The 19,762-nt window shown below is 32.0% G+C and overlaps 4 protein-coding genes across 4 annotated transcripts; all 4 read left to right on the top strand.

Annotated features, from left to right (window-relative positions):
• Positions 1–1,806: 1,806 nt before the first annotated feature.
• On the top strand, positions 1,807–4,140 carry LOC111311565 (myb family transcription factor PHL5-like). Its single transcript, XM_022911050.2, has 7 exons — positions 1,807–2,321; positions 2,426–2,609; positions 2,721–2,797; positions 2,909–2,948; positions 3,051–3,105; positions 3,297–3,366; positions 3,897–4,140. The coding sequence occupies exons 1-7, from the start codon at positions 1,911–1,913 to the stop codon at positions 3,987–3,989; spliced, it is 930 nt and encodes a 309-aa protein (XP_022766785.2). The 5' UTR covers positions 1,807–1,910; the 3' UTR covers positions 3,990–4,140.
• Positions 4,141–5,388: 1,248 nt separating this feature from the next.
• LOC111311560 (UBP1-associated protein 2C-like) lies at positions 5,389–10,266 on the top strand. Its single transcript, XM_022911042.2, has 7 exons — positions 5,389–5,590; positions 6,876–6,996; positions 7,197–7,340; positions 8,852–9,048; positions 9,162–9,237; positions 9,583–9,948; positions 10,040–10,266. Exons 1-6 carry the CDS (start codon positions 5,463–5,465, stop codon positions 9,925–9,927), a joined length of 1,011 nt encoding a protein of 336 aa, XP_022766777.2. The 5' UTR covers positions 5,389–5,462; the 3' UTR covers positions 9,928–9,948; positions 10,040–10,266.
• A 441-nt stretch (positions 10,267–10,707) lies between these two features.
• LOC111311564 (transcription termination factor MTEF18, mitochondrial-like) lies at positions 10,708–12,968 on the top strand. The gene has a single exon (XM_022911048.2). The coding sequence runs from the start codon at positions 11,019–11,021 to the stop codon at positions 12,753–12,755; it is 1,737 nt and encodes a 578-aa protein (XP_022766783.2). The 5' UTR covers positions 10,708–11,018; the 3' UTR covers positions 12,756–12,968.
• A 1,957-nt stretch (positions 12,969–14,925) lies between these two features.
• On the top strand, positions 14,926–17,139 carry LOC111311562 (uncharacterized). The gene is made up of 2 exons (XM_022911045.2): positions 14,926–15,320; positions 16,359–17,139. The coding sequence occupies exon 2, from the start codon at positions 16,407–16,409 to the stop codon at positions 16,821–16,823; it is 417 nt and encodes a 138-aa protein (XP_022766780.2). The 5' UTR covers positions 14,926–15,320; positions 16,359–16,406; the 3' UTR covers positions 16,824–17,139.
• The last annotated feature ends 2,623 nt before the right edge of the window (positions 17,140–19,762 follow it).

Genomic DNA, 19,762 nt, shown 5'->3' with positions numbered 1-19,762 from the left:
CTATCTTGTCATGATAATTAATCTACCTTTTGTCTGACCAATAAAAAAAATAGGATAATCTAGCTTAATTATTATATTTCAATTTTAAAATAAAATAAAAAAACCATGAAATCGTCATTATTTTACGTTCACATTTCTATCAGTAATATATCTTAAAAAACAATATTTAATCTTCTTAATTTATTTTAGTGCAACTATTAAAAAAACATTTAGATAAATGATAAGATTAAAAATAATAATAATAATGAAATTAATTATTATAATAGTAAATTTAAAATTAATAATAAAGATATAAATTTAAAATAAAAATAAAATAAATTATATATATTTATGTATATCGCGAAAAGCCAAAAACACTTGGCAATGTTTAGTATAACAAAATGTTCAAATTGAATGTTAATAATCATGAATCTATTGAAAGGATGTTAGTTTTTTTTTAATTTAATAAAATATTTTTTAATTTTAATGATCGGCCTTTCTACCTCAATTATTATTAAGAAAAACATTTATAAAAGCTAGCTGCTAATTTTTTATTTTCAAATGAACATAACGTGTCCTCGTTCAATGAATCTTAAAGATGTCCAAATTCAACGAACCGATTTTCCCCATATCTCCTAATTCACAACGATAAATTACTGTTTATTAATTGATGGAGCTTTAATTATGTAAATGCAACTTTTTGTGTGTGTTTTTTTTTTGTTTGGTATATTTTATGTTCAGTATTTTATTTTGAATTTAAACTAATTTAAAATCAAATCAAATTAAATTTTATAAAAAAATAATTTTTTTTTAATATTAATTTTTTTCATTTACAATATTTAAAATTAAAATTTTACTTAAAAATAATCAAACCTTTTAACCATTTAAATCAACATTCGTACTGTAATGCAATTTTTGTACTTTAATGGAATGACAAAATCAGTGTTGGACATTTCGACACAAATAGTAATTACTATTTGCTTGGGTCCAACATACCCAACAAAACTACTTGTTTTTTTTTTTTTTAATTGAATGTTGTTGTCGTGTAGTTAGTGATGAGATGATAAGGATCAGACAACAAACAATCTGCCGCATCACAATTATTTATTTATTCTTGGAAACCGTTGAGGATAACGAAGTACAAATAAATTTTCGATGAAACTTTTTAAATAAAATACGTTAGGTCTTTTAAAAAAAAATGATTAAATTAAAATTAATAAATTGATAAAATTCATCAAAAAGATTAATAATATTTAAAAAATTATTTAAAATATAATTTAAAATTTAAATTTAATCAATATTTATTAATAATAAAAATTTTATCAAAATGTTTATTAAATATGATTATATAAAAAATTAAAATTTTTTAAAATTTATACAGTTGATCTAAATCTTTTTTAATGCAGTACTTAAAAAGGTCAAAAAACAAAGGTTCTAAAAAAAAATGCATTTTTATATATTTTTTTTATTCTTTTAAATTGCGTCAGAGTATTTCAAGTTTTTTATTGTATTCAAAATTTTATTCCTTTTTTATTGGATTTTAGTTAATAAAAAATTGTTATCCTTACTAATTGAGAATCATATTTTTTTATTAATTATTATTTAAGATTCAAACCTAAGATTTTAGAGTTAAAAAATAAAGTTTTAAGAAGAACATAAGAATTAGAATTCTGGATTTTTTTATTTGAAAAAAAAATTCAAATTTAATTCCTCAAATTAATTCATAAGAGATACATACATTTATCATTTAATAAAAAAATATCATAAAAATACTGAAACATTGACAACCAATTTAAGTATTAAAAAAAAGAGAAGCAAATTTCCATCTAAATATACAGGGTCATAGTTTCCATCAAGCTATTATTGAAGAATCCGAAGATTTCATTGCAACAGCTCTGAACAAGGATCATTGAAGTGAAGCACCAGAAGCCATGGATCAAGCATCAGTATCACAACAAAAACAAAAGCGTCTTATGTCACATTCAGGCACCCTCAGCTCCAGCACACCATTGGAGCAACTGGCTTCTGCTTTCTCTGCAACTGATCAGCGTAAGATCAGCTACTTCGATTTTCAAGCAGCAGAGAGTGACAGTGATGAATCCCAGGCGGCAGGATACCAGGTTTCCAACCATTCATCAGATCAGCAAGCTATCCCCAGCAGCAGTATCAATCAAGCAAAGGACACCTTGTTGTGGATTGTGAATCCTCATCTACGGAGGAATAACCAGTTCTGTCATGGCTTTAGCGAAAAGTCTAACGCTAAATGTTATTGGTCGCAGCAGGGAAACCTTCTATCACTTGACCATAACAAGTTGCTTGCTGAGGCAACCGGCAACTCCAAAGCAAGTGATCTAAATTGTCTTCCATTTTAAGCATTTCTTTGTTTGGTTTTTGTAAGAAAACTAAAATTTGTTCATAATTATTGCTTAATTTTTCATCAAAACAGGTTAGCTTATGCTTTCAAGATGAACCAGAACAGCAATCTTCAAACTTTTCCAGGATTTCTGGAACTTGTGGTGGGCCTGTTTCATCCGGAGCAAGGCCCTCAAACATCAAAACAAGACTAAAATGGACTGCAGATCTTCATGAGAAGTTTGTCAATTGCGTCAATCTCCTTGGTGGCGCAGAGAGTGAGCCAATTCTTCCTATAATTGAATTAAAAAAAAAAAGAAGAATTTTTTGTCATATGCACCAAAGAAAATGAAATTCCTTATTAATCCATTAAATTCTATGAATCATAGAGGCAACACCAAGGGCAATCCTGAAGCTGATGAAATCAAATGGGCTGACACTCCTCCATGTCAAAAGTCATTTGCAGGTCTACAAGTTTTTACATAATTAAATATTAACAATTTGTCAATTATATATATATATATGTATGTATAGAACATATAACGTAAGTAATAGTCTTAAACTATTTGCTCTGCAGAAATATCGATACGCAAAATGCATTACCGATTCCACACAAGGTGATAAGCTGAAGAAAAATTTACCCCTTTTTGAATATTTTCTTTTTTTGAGGAAAAAGATAAAGGGAAGATTAATACTTTTCTTTTCTTTTTTTTTTACAGGAAAAGCTGACCAACGTGTTGATGGTGATGAATTCCCCATGCTCTATTTGAAAAGGTGAGTTTTAGTCGTAGTAAAAAAATTACAGCTCTAAAACATTAACTTTTTTGCATAATATTTGATTTTGAATTGTAAAATGGGAAATCCCATTCAAATACGAAATTTTCAAGACCAAATTTCAAGTTCTTCATTATTTTTTAATGTACATAAGCACTTATAACTCGCCAACCGCCATGTATGTTGTGTAGTGGCCTGCAAGGAAAGGAAATACTGCAAATGCAGCTAGAACTCCAAAGACATCTTTGCCAACAATTAGAGGTATCACTTTAATTGTAAAATTTTATAATTCTGAACTCAAAGCTATGATTTGGTTGGAATTTTCCTGTACTAGATTTGGCCTCCTGAAAACTATTTCATGGAATTAATTATTATATATCACATATGTGACATCTGATAAAATTTATACTTGGACAATTAAAAAAAAAAAAAATTGGAATTGAAAAAGAATTTCTAATCATCCCTAAATCAAAAAGCATTAATTGAATATTGGAATTAATTTAGTTTCAAGTCTTTAAAACATTCCTAATGCACTTTTTTTTTTTTTTTTTTACTTTTTTTTACCTCACACAAACCCAAAAAACAAAATAACATATTTATATTAAAACTCTAAAATCTTAAAGACACACCAATGAAATAACTATTAATAAAATATTAATTACAGTAAATAAGTGAATAATGATGGTAAAAATATAAATTTTGGTTTGATTCCAACATAAATGCTTAATGTACATTTATAATATGCTAATTATGATTCTCTTCATGGTAATTTGTTAATTATTTTTGCGCAGATTCAGCAAAATCTACAGCAAGCAATAGAGGAACAAGGAAAGCAAATTCAAATGATGCTTGAGCAGGTAAAGAAAACAAATAGGGCATGTTGAGATTCAGAACTTGGATTTATATCAAATCCCTGTGTACCATAATTTAACCCTCTCAACTTCAATGTAACAATTAAATGGGTACTTTTTATTTTGTGGAATTGAAAATAACCATTAATTACATTATTTTTGGATATATAGCTTAAATCTAGAAAAAAAAAATCTCTGTTATTTGTGATCTTTGATGGAGTATTTTTATAATTTTTTAGTAATTGTAGTTTTTATATCATAAGAAATAGCATTTTTATTCCAAATCAAATATAATTAGTCTCATATTTACCAATTATCTATGGATGCTTAAACTTTTTCAAAATATATACTCATACAAGACTTTAGATGTAATACTAATTGATGAATTTTGGTATTTCTCAAGAATTGATTTTTTTTTTTTTACTAAATTGGGGTATAAATAAGTTAAATTAAGCTACTAGATTAAGAATTTGATTCGATGAATACTCAAATTTTGCTCATTAATGAGTGGGGTTCGAGCTTGAGTCATACAGGTAATGAGTTGATATTTTGTAATAATGACTAATTTTATTGAGTTTTTGAAAATTTTAATAATATTTAATATTTTCTTCATATATAAAGGAAGTATTATTTTTGTTCATAGATATTTAAGTTATATTTGAAATTTGATTTTAATTCAAGCTCAAGCTCTAAGTGAATTTCAAGATTCTTATTCAAATTGGTGTTAATTGAGCTTAATCAAATTAAACTTTAACAATTTGAAAAATTTTTTAGCAACAAATAATAAAAAAAAGGTTTCATCAAGCTTGAGATGAATTTGAGCCATGAGTCTTTTAATAAGTTAAACTCAAGCTTAACTCTATATAAATTTAGTTAATTATATTTCTAAGTAAAATTTCAATTTGAGGTGAAAATAAAACCAAATAATATATTTATATAATTAAAACTAAAAATTTAAATCCTTCACAAATATAAAATGAATAACTTTAGTTAAAATAATTATGTTGGAATTTGTGAATTACTTCAATATATATGTATATATTAATTTTTAGTGGATTACGATTTTGTTTTTTTATCAATCTTTTGAAAAGTAAATTCAAGTATAACAAAAGAAAATTCAATTTTAAATGGAGTCTAAGTTTGATTATTTTTAAATTTAAATTTAATTTTAAATTTGGAAATGTTATTTTTTAAATAGTCTCAAATTAAAATTTAATTGAATCAAATAGATCTAAGTCAAAGGAATGTCAAATATGTCAAATACTAGTAAACTTAAAACATCAAATAGACCTATATACAAAACCCTGGGGGTTTAATTGAAATAATCAAAATTTTACGGTGGATATTCTAACAGAATTCAAATTACAAGGTTTCATATGCAATAATTACCCAAAATACAACACGTTGCTTTGCTTAACCTAGAAACCAAACATAGAAACCGAAGTCGTGAACGAAAGAACCAATTTTTGCACAGCGAAACAAAGCTGAAAAAGAAAGCAAAATAAAATGGAGGATTTGAAGAAGAGGAAGATGGAAGAGATGGGAAACAACGGAGATTTATCAACTCAAGAAGAGCTACGTTCTTTGCTTGACCCTCTTGCTAAATCCCAGCTCGTCGATCTTCTCTCTATACTGTATGTTCACTTTTTTTTATGACCTTAATTTCTTTTCTTTTTTTTTTTTACTAAAAACCCAAGTAAATTTGAATAATAATGAATGGGAATTTCTGGGTTTTCTTTTATTTTTTCTGTTCTTCAAAGGGTAATTTTTTTCATGGGTTTTTTGAGAGTTGGTTTGGTCAGTTTAAGGTTTTGATTTTGGTGAAATAGTTCTAATTTAATGGCTGTTTAAGTTGGTTTTGAAATTATGAGTCCCCGAGTATATCTAAAACAGCTGCAGAAGGAAATTGCTATTTCTTTTTACTTCGAAAATATGGGAAATAATACTACATGGGTGCTTTGCCATTTCTGGATTTTTGGGTTTTTCTGGAGAAGGGTCTTGATTTATATTCTTTTACATCTTGCATCAGAGTAGAGCTGTCAATATAAAATATGACATGAGACAAGACATGAATATGGTACAAAAATAGGACTCGAAGATGATATGGTTTAAAATTTTAGTAATAATTATATATAGGTTTAACAAAATAAAAAAAAATGTATTTCATATTTTCGTGTCGACATAAATTGTGACATGCAATTTTCGTATAAAACGCTATATGAATATATGGATTTCAGTATTTTACACTACACAGAATACGCAAACTGCTAGATCTAAGTCAGAGTAGATGTTAGACCAAAATTTTGGTTCACCTATCCTTCATGTTTTTGGAAGTTCTAAAGAAGAGAAGAAAGAGAGTGAAACCTACTGTATATATCCAACAAACGGTGTCACTCCTGCTCTGTATGCTGTAGAGAAGAGTAGATTAATAGTAAGTTCAGTAGTTCAGTGAATGAAATGACGTTGATTCTGGAAAGCTCAAACGTTAAAGAGGCACTGTTTATGCATATGTCACAGTAAAATGTGACTTTGCTTTCATAAAAGATTAAAAGAATGCAAGGGGGGCAGTCGTGTTTTGTTTACTTCACTAATCATGCCAAAAAAAGCTCTCTGATCTTGTTTCATTGGATTCATTAAGCTTTAATGCGAACAAATCTTCACCAACAAGATGGTATAAGCTTTAAATCCGCGAATAACATCCTGAAATAATAGTTCAATACATATGATGTAAGAGTATTGGTATTTAAAGAATTGAAGGCTATTGTTTCTTAGAATCTCCTGTGTCAATGTAGTTCATCTTGTGTGTGAGAGTGTGATGCTTGTGTTAAGTGAATGGGTGCTATATGAGTGTTGCTTGAAATTGTATGCTGTGTGATTGACTCTGTGAACGTGTGTTTATTTGCATGTTGACGCATAAAGAGGGTGCCAATATCCTTCGATTGCTGAAGAAATTAAAAGTATTGCCAGTTCGGATCCTGTACACCGAAAGCTTTTTGTTCGTGGCTTAGCCTGGAATACCACTTCTGAAACCTTGTGTGCTGTGAGTGCATTGCTGATTGCTGTTTGTGTTTTTTGTGATAATATATTGTGGTGATTGTCCCACACGATATTGAGTTCTGGGTTAATTTTTCTCATAATTCTATATCTTCCTCTTCATTATTATTATACTGCTGAACTTTTAGAAGACTTGAACTCAGAGCCATTTTAACTGAATAGATTGAGCCTATGTTTTTGCTCTAGGCCTTTCGAATGCATGGAGAAATAGAAGAAGGGGCTGTTATCTATGACAAAGCCACAGGAAAATCTCGTGGCTATGGTTTCATTACTTACAAACACATGGAGTCAGCGCATAGTGCACTTAGAGCACCCAGCAAACTTATTGATGTAAGCAATATCTACTTTTCAGTCTTTTGCATTTTAGGCTCTTCTTTGTAAAGACACGAATCTCATTTCATCTCATCTTTTTGTTTTCCATTTTCCTAGGATGAGACATACATGCCATCTCAATCGTTCTCTCCTTTTGAGATTTGCTACTCTCTCTCTCTCTCTTTCTCTCTCTCAACAATCATTCATTTAATAAACATGATGGACAATGGGAATCACCCATTAATAGAATCAATTTGATAAGACTTCTATTAACATGAATCTGATCAAAGACACTGCTAGGACATGTATTATAAGTGATGCTGATTATGATATGTGGATTTCAATACCCTGAATGCATGTGCATAAAAAAGCCTTATTTCTGTGGCTGTCAGAATGTAACACAGTTACCATGAAAACAGTGTCGCATCTTGGTTCAAGGTACGAAATCGGGATCTGGGTTCATGATTTAAAAATTTTGTGGTACGAGACGAGTAGGTTTAGTTGGTATATTAGTTCGGATCATGGTACACTATATGGTGGTTTTAAGGTCACTTATAGTATTTGGATCATTTTTATTTTATGAAGCCCAAAATATTTACAAATTAAATCCGAAGTTGTTTACTCACTTCAACTTATATAAAAAAACAATGTTAGTTTATTTGCTAACCCACCAAATAAACAGAATGTAAAATGCTAAAGGTTCAGCACAAATAAAAATACCTTCACAAGCTTAAGGCCCAAAACCCAACCCATGTGAAAACCTCATTTTTTGTTTCCTTCTCTTCCTTGAGTGCAGTTGAGTGTTTCTCTTTATCTTTTGTTTTCACATATGCATATTCTGTACAAGAGCCAAAGCTGTTATCAGCCACATTCTTCCTTCTTTCAATTCTCTTTGTTTTACCTTCATCTTTTTCTTATCTTTTTTAGCTCATGATTTATCGCTTTCCTCTCTTTGTAATCTTCCCAATGTTTTCTCACCTTTCTCTTTCCTCACCCACAAGTAGCTCCAATTTCTCTTTTGCTGATGGTGGGGTGTTTGGCACTAATATCTCTTTCTTTAGTCTTAGGATCCCAATTTTAGGGATCCTGATTGCACACCATGCCGTCCAGGATTGCAAAAGTATCACGTGCCAGATTGCACAAATTTGATTGTGGTTCCAAGGGGTGACTGAACCTGGTAACTTAGGAACATAATCTATAGTTTAGTATACAGTCCTACGTCTAATATGCAAGGTCGGAAAGATATTTGTTGACATGATGGTCTTGGCATTGTTATCAACATCAACAGTCTCTCTCTCTCTCTCTCTCTCTCTCTCTCTCTCTATCTTGATACTGTCTATACTGAAAATGGAAAGCATATTTAATGTCATGCACACGTGCAACTCCAGTTTGCGCACACTGCATAAAAATGGAGTTGGATGATTTCAATATATACTTTCTTCAAATGCATTCTGTCCTTTGATATGCCCATGACTCTTTATTTACATTTTTTCATTAATTCTTTATTTTCTTGAATGGTTTGAATTCAGGGCCGGATGGCTGTGTGTAATCTAGCTTGTGAGGGGTTAAGTGGGGCAAGTACCACACCTGATCTAGTTCAAAGGAAGCTCTACATTGGGGGCCTATCACCAGATGTCACGAGTGAGATGCTTCTGAATTATTTTGGAAGGCATGGTGAGATTGAGGAAGGTTCAGTTGCATATGACAAAGATACAAATGAATCACGGTGCATATCTTCCCTATCTTCGTGGATGTATCTGTTTAGTTATACTAATTCATCTATTTTTAGACATATTTGATACATGTAAAGAATTGTTATCATTTTCCTTTCACGTGCAGTGGGTTTGGTTTTGTTACATACAAGACAGTGGAGGCTGCTAAGAAGGCCATAGATGATCCACAAAAGATCCTTGGGGTAAGTGGACAATTCCACTACATGTGGTGCCTTGACTTGCAAAATCTTTTTTTTTTTTTTTGGTCAACAAAATATGCTGGTTATAGATTGCATGTTAGCCAAAGATGCAGATAGCAAATCAACTGTTGCGACTAAATCCAGAAACCACTATGACAGAAATGATAGAATAGAAAGAAGATGCCACAATAAGTTTACACACAAATGTTGATATGGTGGGGGAGTGAACCCCAAAATTTTTAAAATTCCTACAATTTAGAATATATAATAATAAAATGATTTTAATATGATCATTGCTGCCTTGAAGATCTATGGAGAAATTGCATGATAGTTTGTGTTTCTTTGCAGGGGAGAACTATCATTGCGAAGCTTGCTGATACCCACAAGGGCAAACCTGTACAAACACAGTTACCTGCAGCAGCTGTGGTTCCTCTTGCATTGCCTATGGCACCTGGCTATCCACAGCCTGTGAAGGCACATCCCACTGCCGCCCCTGCTGGCTACGCATATCCTCAAACTATAACGTCATATCCAGCTTCCTCATACCCTAGTCCTGCTGCAGCACCAGCACCATACCCAACGCAACCGCCAATTCCTTATGCACCACTATCTGCAAAGAAGGACCCGCAAGGAATGCCAACAACTACACCCATGGGAATGGGTGGGTATCCATACTATATCAGCAAACAATAATAAAGTCCCAGGCAAATCATGGTGATATACGGAGCTTCATTTATACATGCTTTCTTAATACGACTATTATTTTGATACATAAATTATTCACCAACACGTTTGACCTTTGCAGTTCAATGACTTGATCAATTGTTATCTTAAACCAACTTGGCCAGACTACATCAGAACTCGATGAGATCGGAAGTTTTGATACAGGAGAGCTTAATGATAGTGTCTTGCTTAATTTTCGCAGGTTTCTTGTAGTTTTAGTTTTGGATAAGTGTGTCTAATTAATATTATTTTCTGTATTCGAATTGAAATGATACGAAATAAAGTTCTTAATTTATATTTGTCTGAGGATATTAGGCTCCTTTTGAAGGGATGAATGCAGGACTGTGGCAGTATCAGGTTTCTCAGCTCACATTGGAAAATTGAAATGAAATACAATGAGTGAATCCAGAACTAATAGTCATATTTTTTTAATAAATATATTTCAAAATTAAAAGTATAATAAAATAATAAGTAGAAGACTAGTAATATATTTAACTCAACGTAATATGATAAATTTACGAAGTATCCTTTTTTTTTTATTTTAAACCCAAACAAATCACTTATCATTTTTGTTTTCTTGATGAAACTTTTATTATCATTTATCATGCCAAAATAGGAGACAAGATAATTTAAAAGATATTAAAAAAAGAGAAAGAGAAAGGAAAAATACGTTAGAAAGACCGGAAATTTGAATTTTTGAATGAGAAATTATCAAATACTGAAGTATTTTAATTTCGTGTGAGCAAGGAAAAAAGATATATATTTAATGACCAATATATCCTTCTCTAAACCCGCGGCCGTCGTCCAAAAACCCTATGGGAAGTTCGAACTTAATTTCACTGACTGTAAACCTCATTGGTTCACTGCAACTTCTTCATGGCTGCCTCTCTATCAGTTGTAGAAGAATAAACAATCAGACTACCAGATAATCCTCCCCAACTTTCCAAATCCTAGGTAAAACACCATAACTCGATCCTTTTCAGCTTTTAAAAGTTTTATCTTTTCTCTGGTCTCTCTACCTAGTTATTGTCTAGTAGGCTTCATTTTTGTTCAAACTAATCATGACCCATTTTCAAAATCTTGGGAAACCATCTATTCTCAAATGGGTATCTGTTTATTTTGTTGAAAACCAACTTAAAACCCCATTTTTGGAAATGGGTTCATTGCACTTTGCTCAAAGGCAAAACCCTAGACTTTATAGGACAAAAAGATCAGTTGTAACTGAAAACTGTGATGGCAAAGAGGTTGCCAAGTTCCCCCCTTCCACCTTGAAAGAGGCTCAAGCTGCGTTATTGGAATATTTGCATTCTACTAGGAGTATTCCCTTTGTGGATGCAGAGAATATGAGCAAAAACTCACCTCATTTTTTACGAAAGCTTTTGGAAAAGGTTAAAATTGTGAATGATGTTGGGAGTTCTATGTCACGGTTTTTGCGTTACCATCCCATTAATGAATTTGAGCCCTTCTTTGAGAGTTTGGGAATGAAACCTTGTGAGTATACTCCTTTACTTCCTAGGGATTTGATGTTTTTGAGTGATGATTATTTGTTGCTGGAGAACTATAGGGTCTTGTGCGAATATGGGATTGAACGAAGTAAGATTGGTAACATATATAAGAAAGCAGTTCAAGTGTTTCAACATGAATTCGGAGTTTTGCCATTAAAGCTTCAAGCTTATCAAGAACTGGGGCTTAGTCAGTCTTTTATGACCAAGATTGTTGTTTGTAGTCCTTGTCTTTTGATTGGGGATGTAGATATGAAGTTTATTAAGGTATTAGAGATTTTGAGGAGTGCGGGATTTGATTATGCTTGGATTAAGGAGCATTTGTCAGAGCAGGATTCTTATAATTGGAGCATGATACTTCGTGTTCTGAACTTCTTTAGTAAGATGGGTTGCAGCAGTGAGTTACATGGGTTAATCAGCCAGCATCCAGGGCTTTTATTTGAGGGCTCTGGCGATAGAACACTTTCACTAATCGCATTCCTATTGAAATTTGGACTTCCAATGGATCAGATATCTTCTATGTTTCTGCAGTTTCCAGAAATCCAAGCTGGGCAATTTGTTTCAAATCTTATCAAATGTTTTCTGTTTCTTCATGAGATTGAGATGGAACAAAATGAGATTGGGAAAATTGTGTGCTCTTACCCCATATTACTTGGTTCATCCATGTTGAAGAAAACTAATAGTTTGCTTAGTAACTTGAATGTTGGAAAAAAGCGGCTTTGTAAATACATTCAGGAGAACCCCCAAGAAATGGGTAAATGGGGTTTGGGAACAAAAGTTGGGCCATTACCAAGCTCAGAAGAGGACTTAGAGTCACAAAGGTTGAAGATGAAGTTCTTTTTAAACTTGGGATACGGACAAAACCCAAAAAGGATGGAGAAAGCTGTCAAGACTTTTCGAGGCAGGGGAGGGGAGCTTCAAGAGAGATTTGACTGTATTGTGAATGCTGGTTTGGATAGGGAAGATGTTTCTGAAATGGTCAGTGTATCCCCTCAAATCCTAAATCAATCAAAAGCTGTCATCCAATCTAAGATTGATATTCTAGTGAACGAGTTGGGCTACCCTATATCCTCTTTAGTGTCATTCCCCTCTTATCTTTCCTACACAACACAGAGGGTTAGGCTTAGATTGGCAATGTATAACTGGCTCAAAGATCATAAAAAGGTAGCGCCTGACCTGGCCTTGAGTACTATAGTTGCATGCACAGACAAAGTATTTCTGAGCCAGTATGTAAATCATCATTCTAGTGGCCCTCAAGTTTTGCAGTATCTGAAAAGCAAAATTTACCTTGGATAAGTTATATTATTTGCCTATTTATTGCACTTTTATGCCTTATCCCCTGCAATCGTTTGAGGATACTTGATTCTGTTTCTTCTACAAGAAAAAACTTCACTAGCCTGCATCCATACATGGTAAAGGGAAGCCAGTTTTCTTCAACTACCATTAGCCTATAGGTGCAGAGTCGATTTGCATAAGTTAATAAATTTTCAGATTCTGGTTCCTCCTCTATGTTTTTTTTTTTTTTGGTTCAGCATTTAGGCATCCATGTGCATTACTCATAACCATTGACTTCAAAGTGAGGCCATCATGATACGAATGACTACTATCAGTTGTAACTTTTTATTTCTTCATCAATTGTTTAACATAAGTAAATTTCAGTGTTTAAGATTAAAATTTATGTGAATTTTGTGTAGGACATGCAAACTTATTAAGCAAAGCGTCTGAAAATTTGTGAATTTCGTGTTTAATTGTTTGTAAAGAGGTTCTGATTCTACATACATGTATCAGAGTTCTGCCCTTAAAACTAGTGGAATGCATATTATATACTTTATGCTTCTTGAAATTTGAATAACATGTGTAGATATCATCTAGTTTAAGCAACTTATTGACCTTGTTGACCAAAAACAACTACACAATAGTTTCAATCAAAGCAATCTGGATTATCAGTGTAAGTTGGAAAGATGAGCTAGGAATGCTGGCCATAACTTCTTTCAAAGTGATTACAACTGAATAACATCGTAGTAGGAACCTTCCATTTGCTATTGGCATAGTAGGGCAGGAATGAGGAAAGGCAATACTGGGTAGGTAGTTATCTCAAACTTAATGTTGACTTAGCATAGGAGCTTTGAAGAGCAGATGATTAATTGCAATAAGCTTTGAGGCATGTTTGGATGTGCTATTTATAAACAATTTAGAATAAATCTATTTTGTCTGATAAGGACCAATCTAACATTCAGAACTGGTATTTATAAACATTTTTTTTGAGTGGTCCAAAATTTGGATAGTTTGACATTTTTCTTTAGTTTATTGTATGTGTGTTTCTCTTCTACCAGATTACAAATAAGCAAACAAGAGTTTGTCAATTGTTGTTGGGACTTGGGAGTGGCATAACTTGTCGAAAGGGATTCCTAATGGGGTTTCTTGAAACACTTTGGTTTTCACTTTTCACAACCACACAGACTAAATCAACTACTTTCGTATAATCAAGTTGAATTTGGTATTAAGCTTCAAGGTAAGTTGATTGAACAACAATTCAGCCTCAACTCTGTTTATATAATAATAATGTTAATTACTAAGCATTTTATTTGAATTTGAACTGATTCATCAACCCCAAGTGCCCGACAGTTCCAGGTACAAAGTTCCATCATCTCACCACTGCACATTGTTGGAGCTTGAACAAAACATAAATCTCTAACCCCAACTCATCCTCTAACAATAATGATGCTAAATCTATTATTAGTAAAATCTTAAAGCCTTGTTTATCTTGTAATGAAATGTGAAAAACACCGTTCAACTTCAAAGACAGATCCATTTCATCAGATACAGACATTTATGATATATTGATAGGTGTATCATTCCATGTGAAGGAAAAAAATTTTGGAATTTTCAAAATAAGCAAATGGGGATTATACCCTCAAAACAATAAACAAATTATGTATAGCTTTGAAAAGATGGGGATTTTAGGTCAATGTCAAGGGACACTTGCCAACCCTCTCACTTGAATAAGCTGAACTGAATAAATGAGGAGCCAGTTTTCTAAACCAAATCACTCCCTCTAAAAGAAGGTCATCGACACGAGCCTTTATGTTTACCTTTGAATTCAGTCACGGTCTTACTTGCGCGTATGATTCAAACCAAGTCTCAGCTCACAGAATCTGTATCCAACTATGGAAATCCTGTGTACAAGCACTTATTCTTATGTTATGCCATAATCAACGTCCCCGTGTCAGTCAAAGCCACCCAAAACCGACAGTCAAACTTGTGATGGTGATCTAAAGAGTAGAGAAATTGATCCTGGCAGTGAGGAAAGTCTACTACTAATATAACTAAGGTATTATTTGAATAGTCAATAAAATTAATTACGGTGAAATTAAAAATTAAAAAATTAATTAAAAAATTATATTGATTTAATTTTATTAAAATTAATATTTAATTTAATTAATGATGCGATAAACACAGCACTCGCACGAAAGGTGCGGTGAAATCGGAAACGGAGACTAACTCTTCTAAAACACACCAAAAGAAAAACCTTTTAACACTTTCTCTTCTCATCTCTTAGCGTTCCTCTTTCTCAAACTGTGCCTCTCAGCCTATTGCTTAGCTCTGTTAGAAACTCATTGTGCTGTTGATGATGTTTCCTTTTAACTTACACCATATTATCTGATCTGGTTTTCTTTATTTTTCTTTCAGATCATAGATTTCAAGAAAAACTTTCCTTTTTTCTTTGCTAGCATCACTCTTGTAAAACCATTGAAAGAAACAAAAACCCAGCTTTTTTTCTTGGGGTTTTAGTATCTTCCCTAGTTGGTATAATGAGAATCTGAAATATGGAATTTTGTGCCAAAGATGCAGAATATTGATGTATGTTTTAAGTTTAGTTTCATCTTTTTTGTTTCTTTCTTTGTAGATAGATAATAGAGTTCTCTATATATAAAAAAAAGAAAAAAGCTATGTATGTAAATGTTTCTTTTCTGATGTATTGGTTTATGAGAAGTTAATGCTGTGTTTGGTGGTGTAATTATAGGAAATAAAGAATATTTATATAGCTATTCCGAATCATTGATTTAATATCTTTAGGACTTTAGAGTATGAAAATCTTTTGCTTTACTCAACCTTAGGCTAGTATACCAGAGATGATGTGTGTTTTATATTGGAAGGTAAATAACATGAAAATTTTGAAGTTATGGGTTTTGTATTGATTTGGGTTTTCTCTATTCTTAGTTGGTAACTCAAAATTGGAGATTACATGGATTTGTTGTTGTTTGGTTTATGGTTGTTTAGATTTGTTGCTGTGCAATTGTCTGGTTTAATACAGTTTGAAATTAGGTCGATATGTGTTGAATCTTTTTATTTGCTTTATTCTTTTTCTATCCAATGATTCATGTCTCTATGAACTCTATGATTGAGTTTTTTATCCTTTGATTCATCCCAGAAAAGAACTGGAATTAAAACAAGAAAGGGCAAAACCTACAATTGGATCAACCATATAGGAGTTTCTGTTGTGGTTTAGGTGAATTTTTTGAAAGAGGGAACATTAAGAAGAAAATATCTAAACTTGCAATTTCTTTCTTAGATTTTTTTGTGACAAAACTAAGGTAAGGAGTGGATGTGTTTGTTGTAATGATGGAATCATTGCATGAATGTTTTTCATTTAATTTGTATTGCCTCTTGTTTCAAGGCTCTGCCTTTCTATTCGATTTATGTATGTTAACTGATGGTACGCTCAATTATAGTGTTGGCATGGTATGTATTTGTCTTAATATGTAATGGATTTGCATAATGGAGTGTGCTATTTCCTATTTTCTGTCACTTAATAACATATGCTCTTCTTATTTTCACAGTTCTTTTGTTATTTAATGTCGATTTTTTTGGATTGAATCTATCTTTTTGTCTTTGCAGAAACATTCTTCAGTTGTTTGAAATCGTTTTTTAGGCAGTTCTTGGACAATGAAAAGAGGTAGAGGAAAAGCAAAGAAGCAGACTGTTGTTTCTTCTTCTCATGAGGATCCGGGAAGTGGTGATGATGAAAAATTTCCAGCGTATAAGAGAAGAGGAAGGCCGCAAAAGCAATTGAAGGATGATATCGATGAAGATGAAGTGGAGAAGACAGAAGAAGATGGTGACGATGTAGAAGGTTCCATTCCTATCAAGGAGATGAAAAATCAGGCTGCCACAGAGAATGGAAGGAAGAGGAAACGGTCAATGCAGGCAAAAGAAAACATAGATTCAGTCAAGAAAGAAAATGGTATCACAACAAAGTTAAGCACTGGTGACTCAACTAAATCTGTTGGGTATCGACAAAATGGTAGCAGGCGCAAAAACAAGCCTCGTCGGGCTGCTGAAGCTGTGGTTGAGTGCAAGTGAAGTTCCAGATAATCATCACCATGGATTTTGCCTTCTTTTTCATACCTGATAAAAATCATCCCAAAAGTAATGCTTGTCAGCTCATGTATGAATTCAGATGTTTCTTTTTGTCACATGATATTTGTTTTTGTAGTTTCTGAATTCCATTTCAGTAATGGATAATTTTTGTTGGGAGCTTTTTTATATGTTTGCAGTGCATGCTTGTAATATTTGATTGTGTTATCGCAAATTAAAAAATCATTCTGCTAGTCTTCTGTTTGTGGCTTTTTACAGTGAGAGAACTTGTTATTCAATCAGAATTTTCTCTTATCAAGTTTATTAAGTTTGTGTTTTAGTGGCATTGCATCTATAACTAACCTTCTTTCCATATCTATCTTTCTAATTTCTTTGCCAAGTTATATATGACATAACAGAAGCTTGAAGATGTACTAATCTTTTTAATTCTAGACAGCAGAGAATGAGTGCTTTCGTGCAGGATTTGCTTTATCTTTGTTCTTCTGGATACAAGGAGAAAGGCCTTAGGTGCAAGCCAAGGGTCAGAGAAAGAACATGAAGTCTTGAAGCTGAAAAACAGGTGGAGTAAATGTGAGTGTATATGCAGATGAACTAAAGCATTAAGCAGATGGCTTTCGCAAAAGGAATGCTAGATTCTTGTGAGTTAATTATGCCAAAGTGGTTGAAATGAGGTAAAGCTTTTTTTCTTCTAATAAACAGTTCTTAATTTTACGAACAGTGTAAGATTCCTTTCCGCACTTCGCTAAAGAAAATCAGTTTATTAATAGGGTGCTGTAGATTTCCCTTTTCTCTGCTTCTAAGCCCTTTCACAGCATGGTATCTTTGATAGTTGTGATGATTAATATCATTAGTTTGACACACTGATGCAAGAAATCTCTTGCATGAAAATGGTGCCATAATCATCTTTAGCAGAAACTGCTTATCATCCTTATCATGTAGCAATAGCATTCAAATAGAAACTAGATCTATTCATTCTCACATCTCTGATTCTTTAGTCTGTTTTGCATTGTTTTGCTTTTTCATGTGTCTTTGGCTTACTTCAGCTGGTGGCAGATCTTATGATTGAGATTTTACGGAAAATCTCTGATCTCTGATCAATCATCATGAGTAAAATCTATAATATTAAACCTGTGTTGAAGAACATAAAATTTGTTGGTCATAAATGATAAAAATTACAAAAACCAAAATGTTGGTTGTTGCCACTTGCCATTAACTAAAAAGCCTACATTTTTGTTCTGAATCAGTTTGGCTTTGGTTGAGTGTTTTCAAGGTTTCAGATGGATTGATTCTTGGAGTGATCCTCAATTCATCATCAATAAAGCCACCCACCCCAATCTATCAAGCTGTTTAATGCTTATGTTTCCATGTCAGGGGACTGGGGCAATTGTGTGAGTTTTGACTTGTGAGATAGTTGCAATGTGTCAACAACAAATAAAAGTTCTTTTTTTTTTTTTCCCTGCATGACTAATGATTTAAAAGATAACAGTTTGCTTCATCCTATTTGCTGTTCATAGTTTAGTCTGCATTTTTTTATGCAATTCTGTTGGTAGAGGATTTTTCTTATGGAACAGGAATAAGTGGTTCAAATGATTTGTTAGAACTCATAAATCCAAATGTTCATGTAAGCTAAAGTTGAATGTTTACATGAAATAGAATCCATGAATGCTTTTTGGTGCTCAATGATACAGCAGGTGCTGGTAGACATGGCCTAAGCTAGAAGGTTCCATAGATGCTAAAAGATCGTAACATGAAATTTTTGCTTCTTTCATAAACTTGACTACTCGAGTTAGGTTTAGTTTAGCATTACGGTTGAAAATAACGTTTGCATTCAAAAAGTGTTTTTAATCCAATTTCAATGCAAACCGAAGTTGTATATTTTATAATTTTTTAGATATCAATTTGTACAAATTTTCTTAAATTTAAATATTAAATGTGTAATTAACTCTTATAGTAACACTCAAAGCATTCGTGCTTGCTTAGACTTTGAGACTAATAATATTACTTATTATATAAAAATACAAAATTAGATTTGTATGTATATAGTCTTTATGCTATATATACATATACTTTTGAAATTTTTAGCATTCCTTGTGACATGCAAATCTGCAATATCCAAAAATGTGTTATTAATACAAATTTTAAAATTTAAATTTAAATTTAAAAATTAATTGTGACACTTGAAGCACATTATAAATATATTAAAATCAAATCTCATCATCATATCAATTGAAATATTAATAGGGTTTTATATCTAACTCATGTAATTAATTCAACATATAATTTTTATTTGAATAAAAAATAAAATGTAACAAATATATAATATAAGTACATTTTTTGGTCATTTATCATTTATTTTTCATGGAAAATTAAAGTTGTTATCGTCAGGCCTATGCTAGACTTGCTTGTTGCCATAGGGGACAAAAGACAAGTAGAGAAGTTGAAAAATTAGATGCGTGCTTTACAAGGGACAATCATTACAAAAGCTTTTCAATTGATTTTTTTTTTTTTTTGGACCGTCAAATTTTAAATTTAATATTTCATCAATAAATTACATAATTTTTTATCAATAATTGTAAGATGAGTCTCTTCTATTACTCCACCTGCCGAATCAGGCGTCATTGACATGTCCAGATTCGAAGTTTCCTTTTCTTAGGTAACAAAAATCCAAGTTAAAAGGACAGATGTGCAGCCCCATTTGTCTTGCCAGGAGGCTCACATTTTGGTAGCAGCAATGAGGAGTCATTGATGCCGAAACCAAAATCTCGTTAAAGGTCAAGGCCAATGAATCAACCAATTGAACCAACTCATCGTCGACAAGATTTCACTTTTTTTTTTTGGGTACATTTCCCACTTTCTTTCCTTATTCAATTATAATATATCATTTATAATTATTATATTACAATTAATTAATTTTTAAATTATAT

The sequence above is a fragment of the Durio zibethinus genome, chromosome 1, assembly GCF_047325235.1.
Source record: "Durio zibethinus cultivar Kanyao isolate XHJ-2024 chromosome 1, ASM4732523v1, whole genome shotgun sequence".
NCBI lineage: Eukaryota > Viridiplantae > Streptophyta > Magnoliopsida > Malvales > Malvaceae > Durio > Durio zibethinus.
Note: the sequence above shows the minus strand (reverse complement) of the source record. Positions and strands in the feature narration are given on the sequence as shown.

What these genes read in the sequence shown, in the direction of transcription:
- LOC111311565 (XM_022911050.2), top strand. Translation starts at nt 1,911, where the DNA reads ATGGATCAAGCATCAGTATCACAACAAAAACAAAAGCGTCTTATGTCA. An exon ending in AGGCAACCGGCAACTCCAAA is followed by an intron (nt 2,322 to 2,425) that starts GCAAGTGATCTA and finishes TCATCAAAACAG; the next exon opens with GTTAGCTTATGCTTTCAAGA. An exon ending in ATCTTTGCCAACAATTAGAG is followed by an intron (nt 3,367 to 3,896) that starts GTATCACTTTAA and finishes ATTTTTGCGCAG; the next exon opens with ATTCAGCAAAATCTACAGCA.
- LOC111311560 (XM_022911042.2), top strand. Translation starts at nt 5,463, where the DNA reads ATGGAGGATTTGAAGAAGAGGAAGATGGAAGAGATGGGAAACAACGGA. An exon ending in CACCCAGCAAACTTATTGAT is followed by an intron (nt 7,341 to 8,851) that starts GTAAGCAATATC and finishes GTTTGAATTCAG; the next exon opens with GGCCGGATGGCTGTGTGTAA. An exon ending in AAAGATACAAATGAATCACG is followed by an intron (nt 9,049 to 9,161) that starts GTGCATATCTTC and finishes TTTCACGTGCAG; the next exon opens with TGGGTTTGGTTTTGTTACAT.
- LOC111311564 (XM_022911048.2), top strand. Translation starts at nt 11,019, where the DNA reads ATGACCCATTTTCAAAATCTTGGGAAACCATCTATTCTCAAATGGGTA.
- LOC111311562 (XM_022911045.2), top strand. Translation starts at nt 16,407, where the DNA reads ATGAAAAGAGGTAGAGGAAAAGCAAAGAAGCAGACTGTTGTTTCTTCT.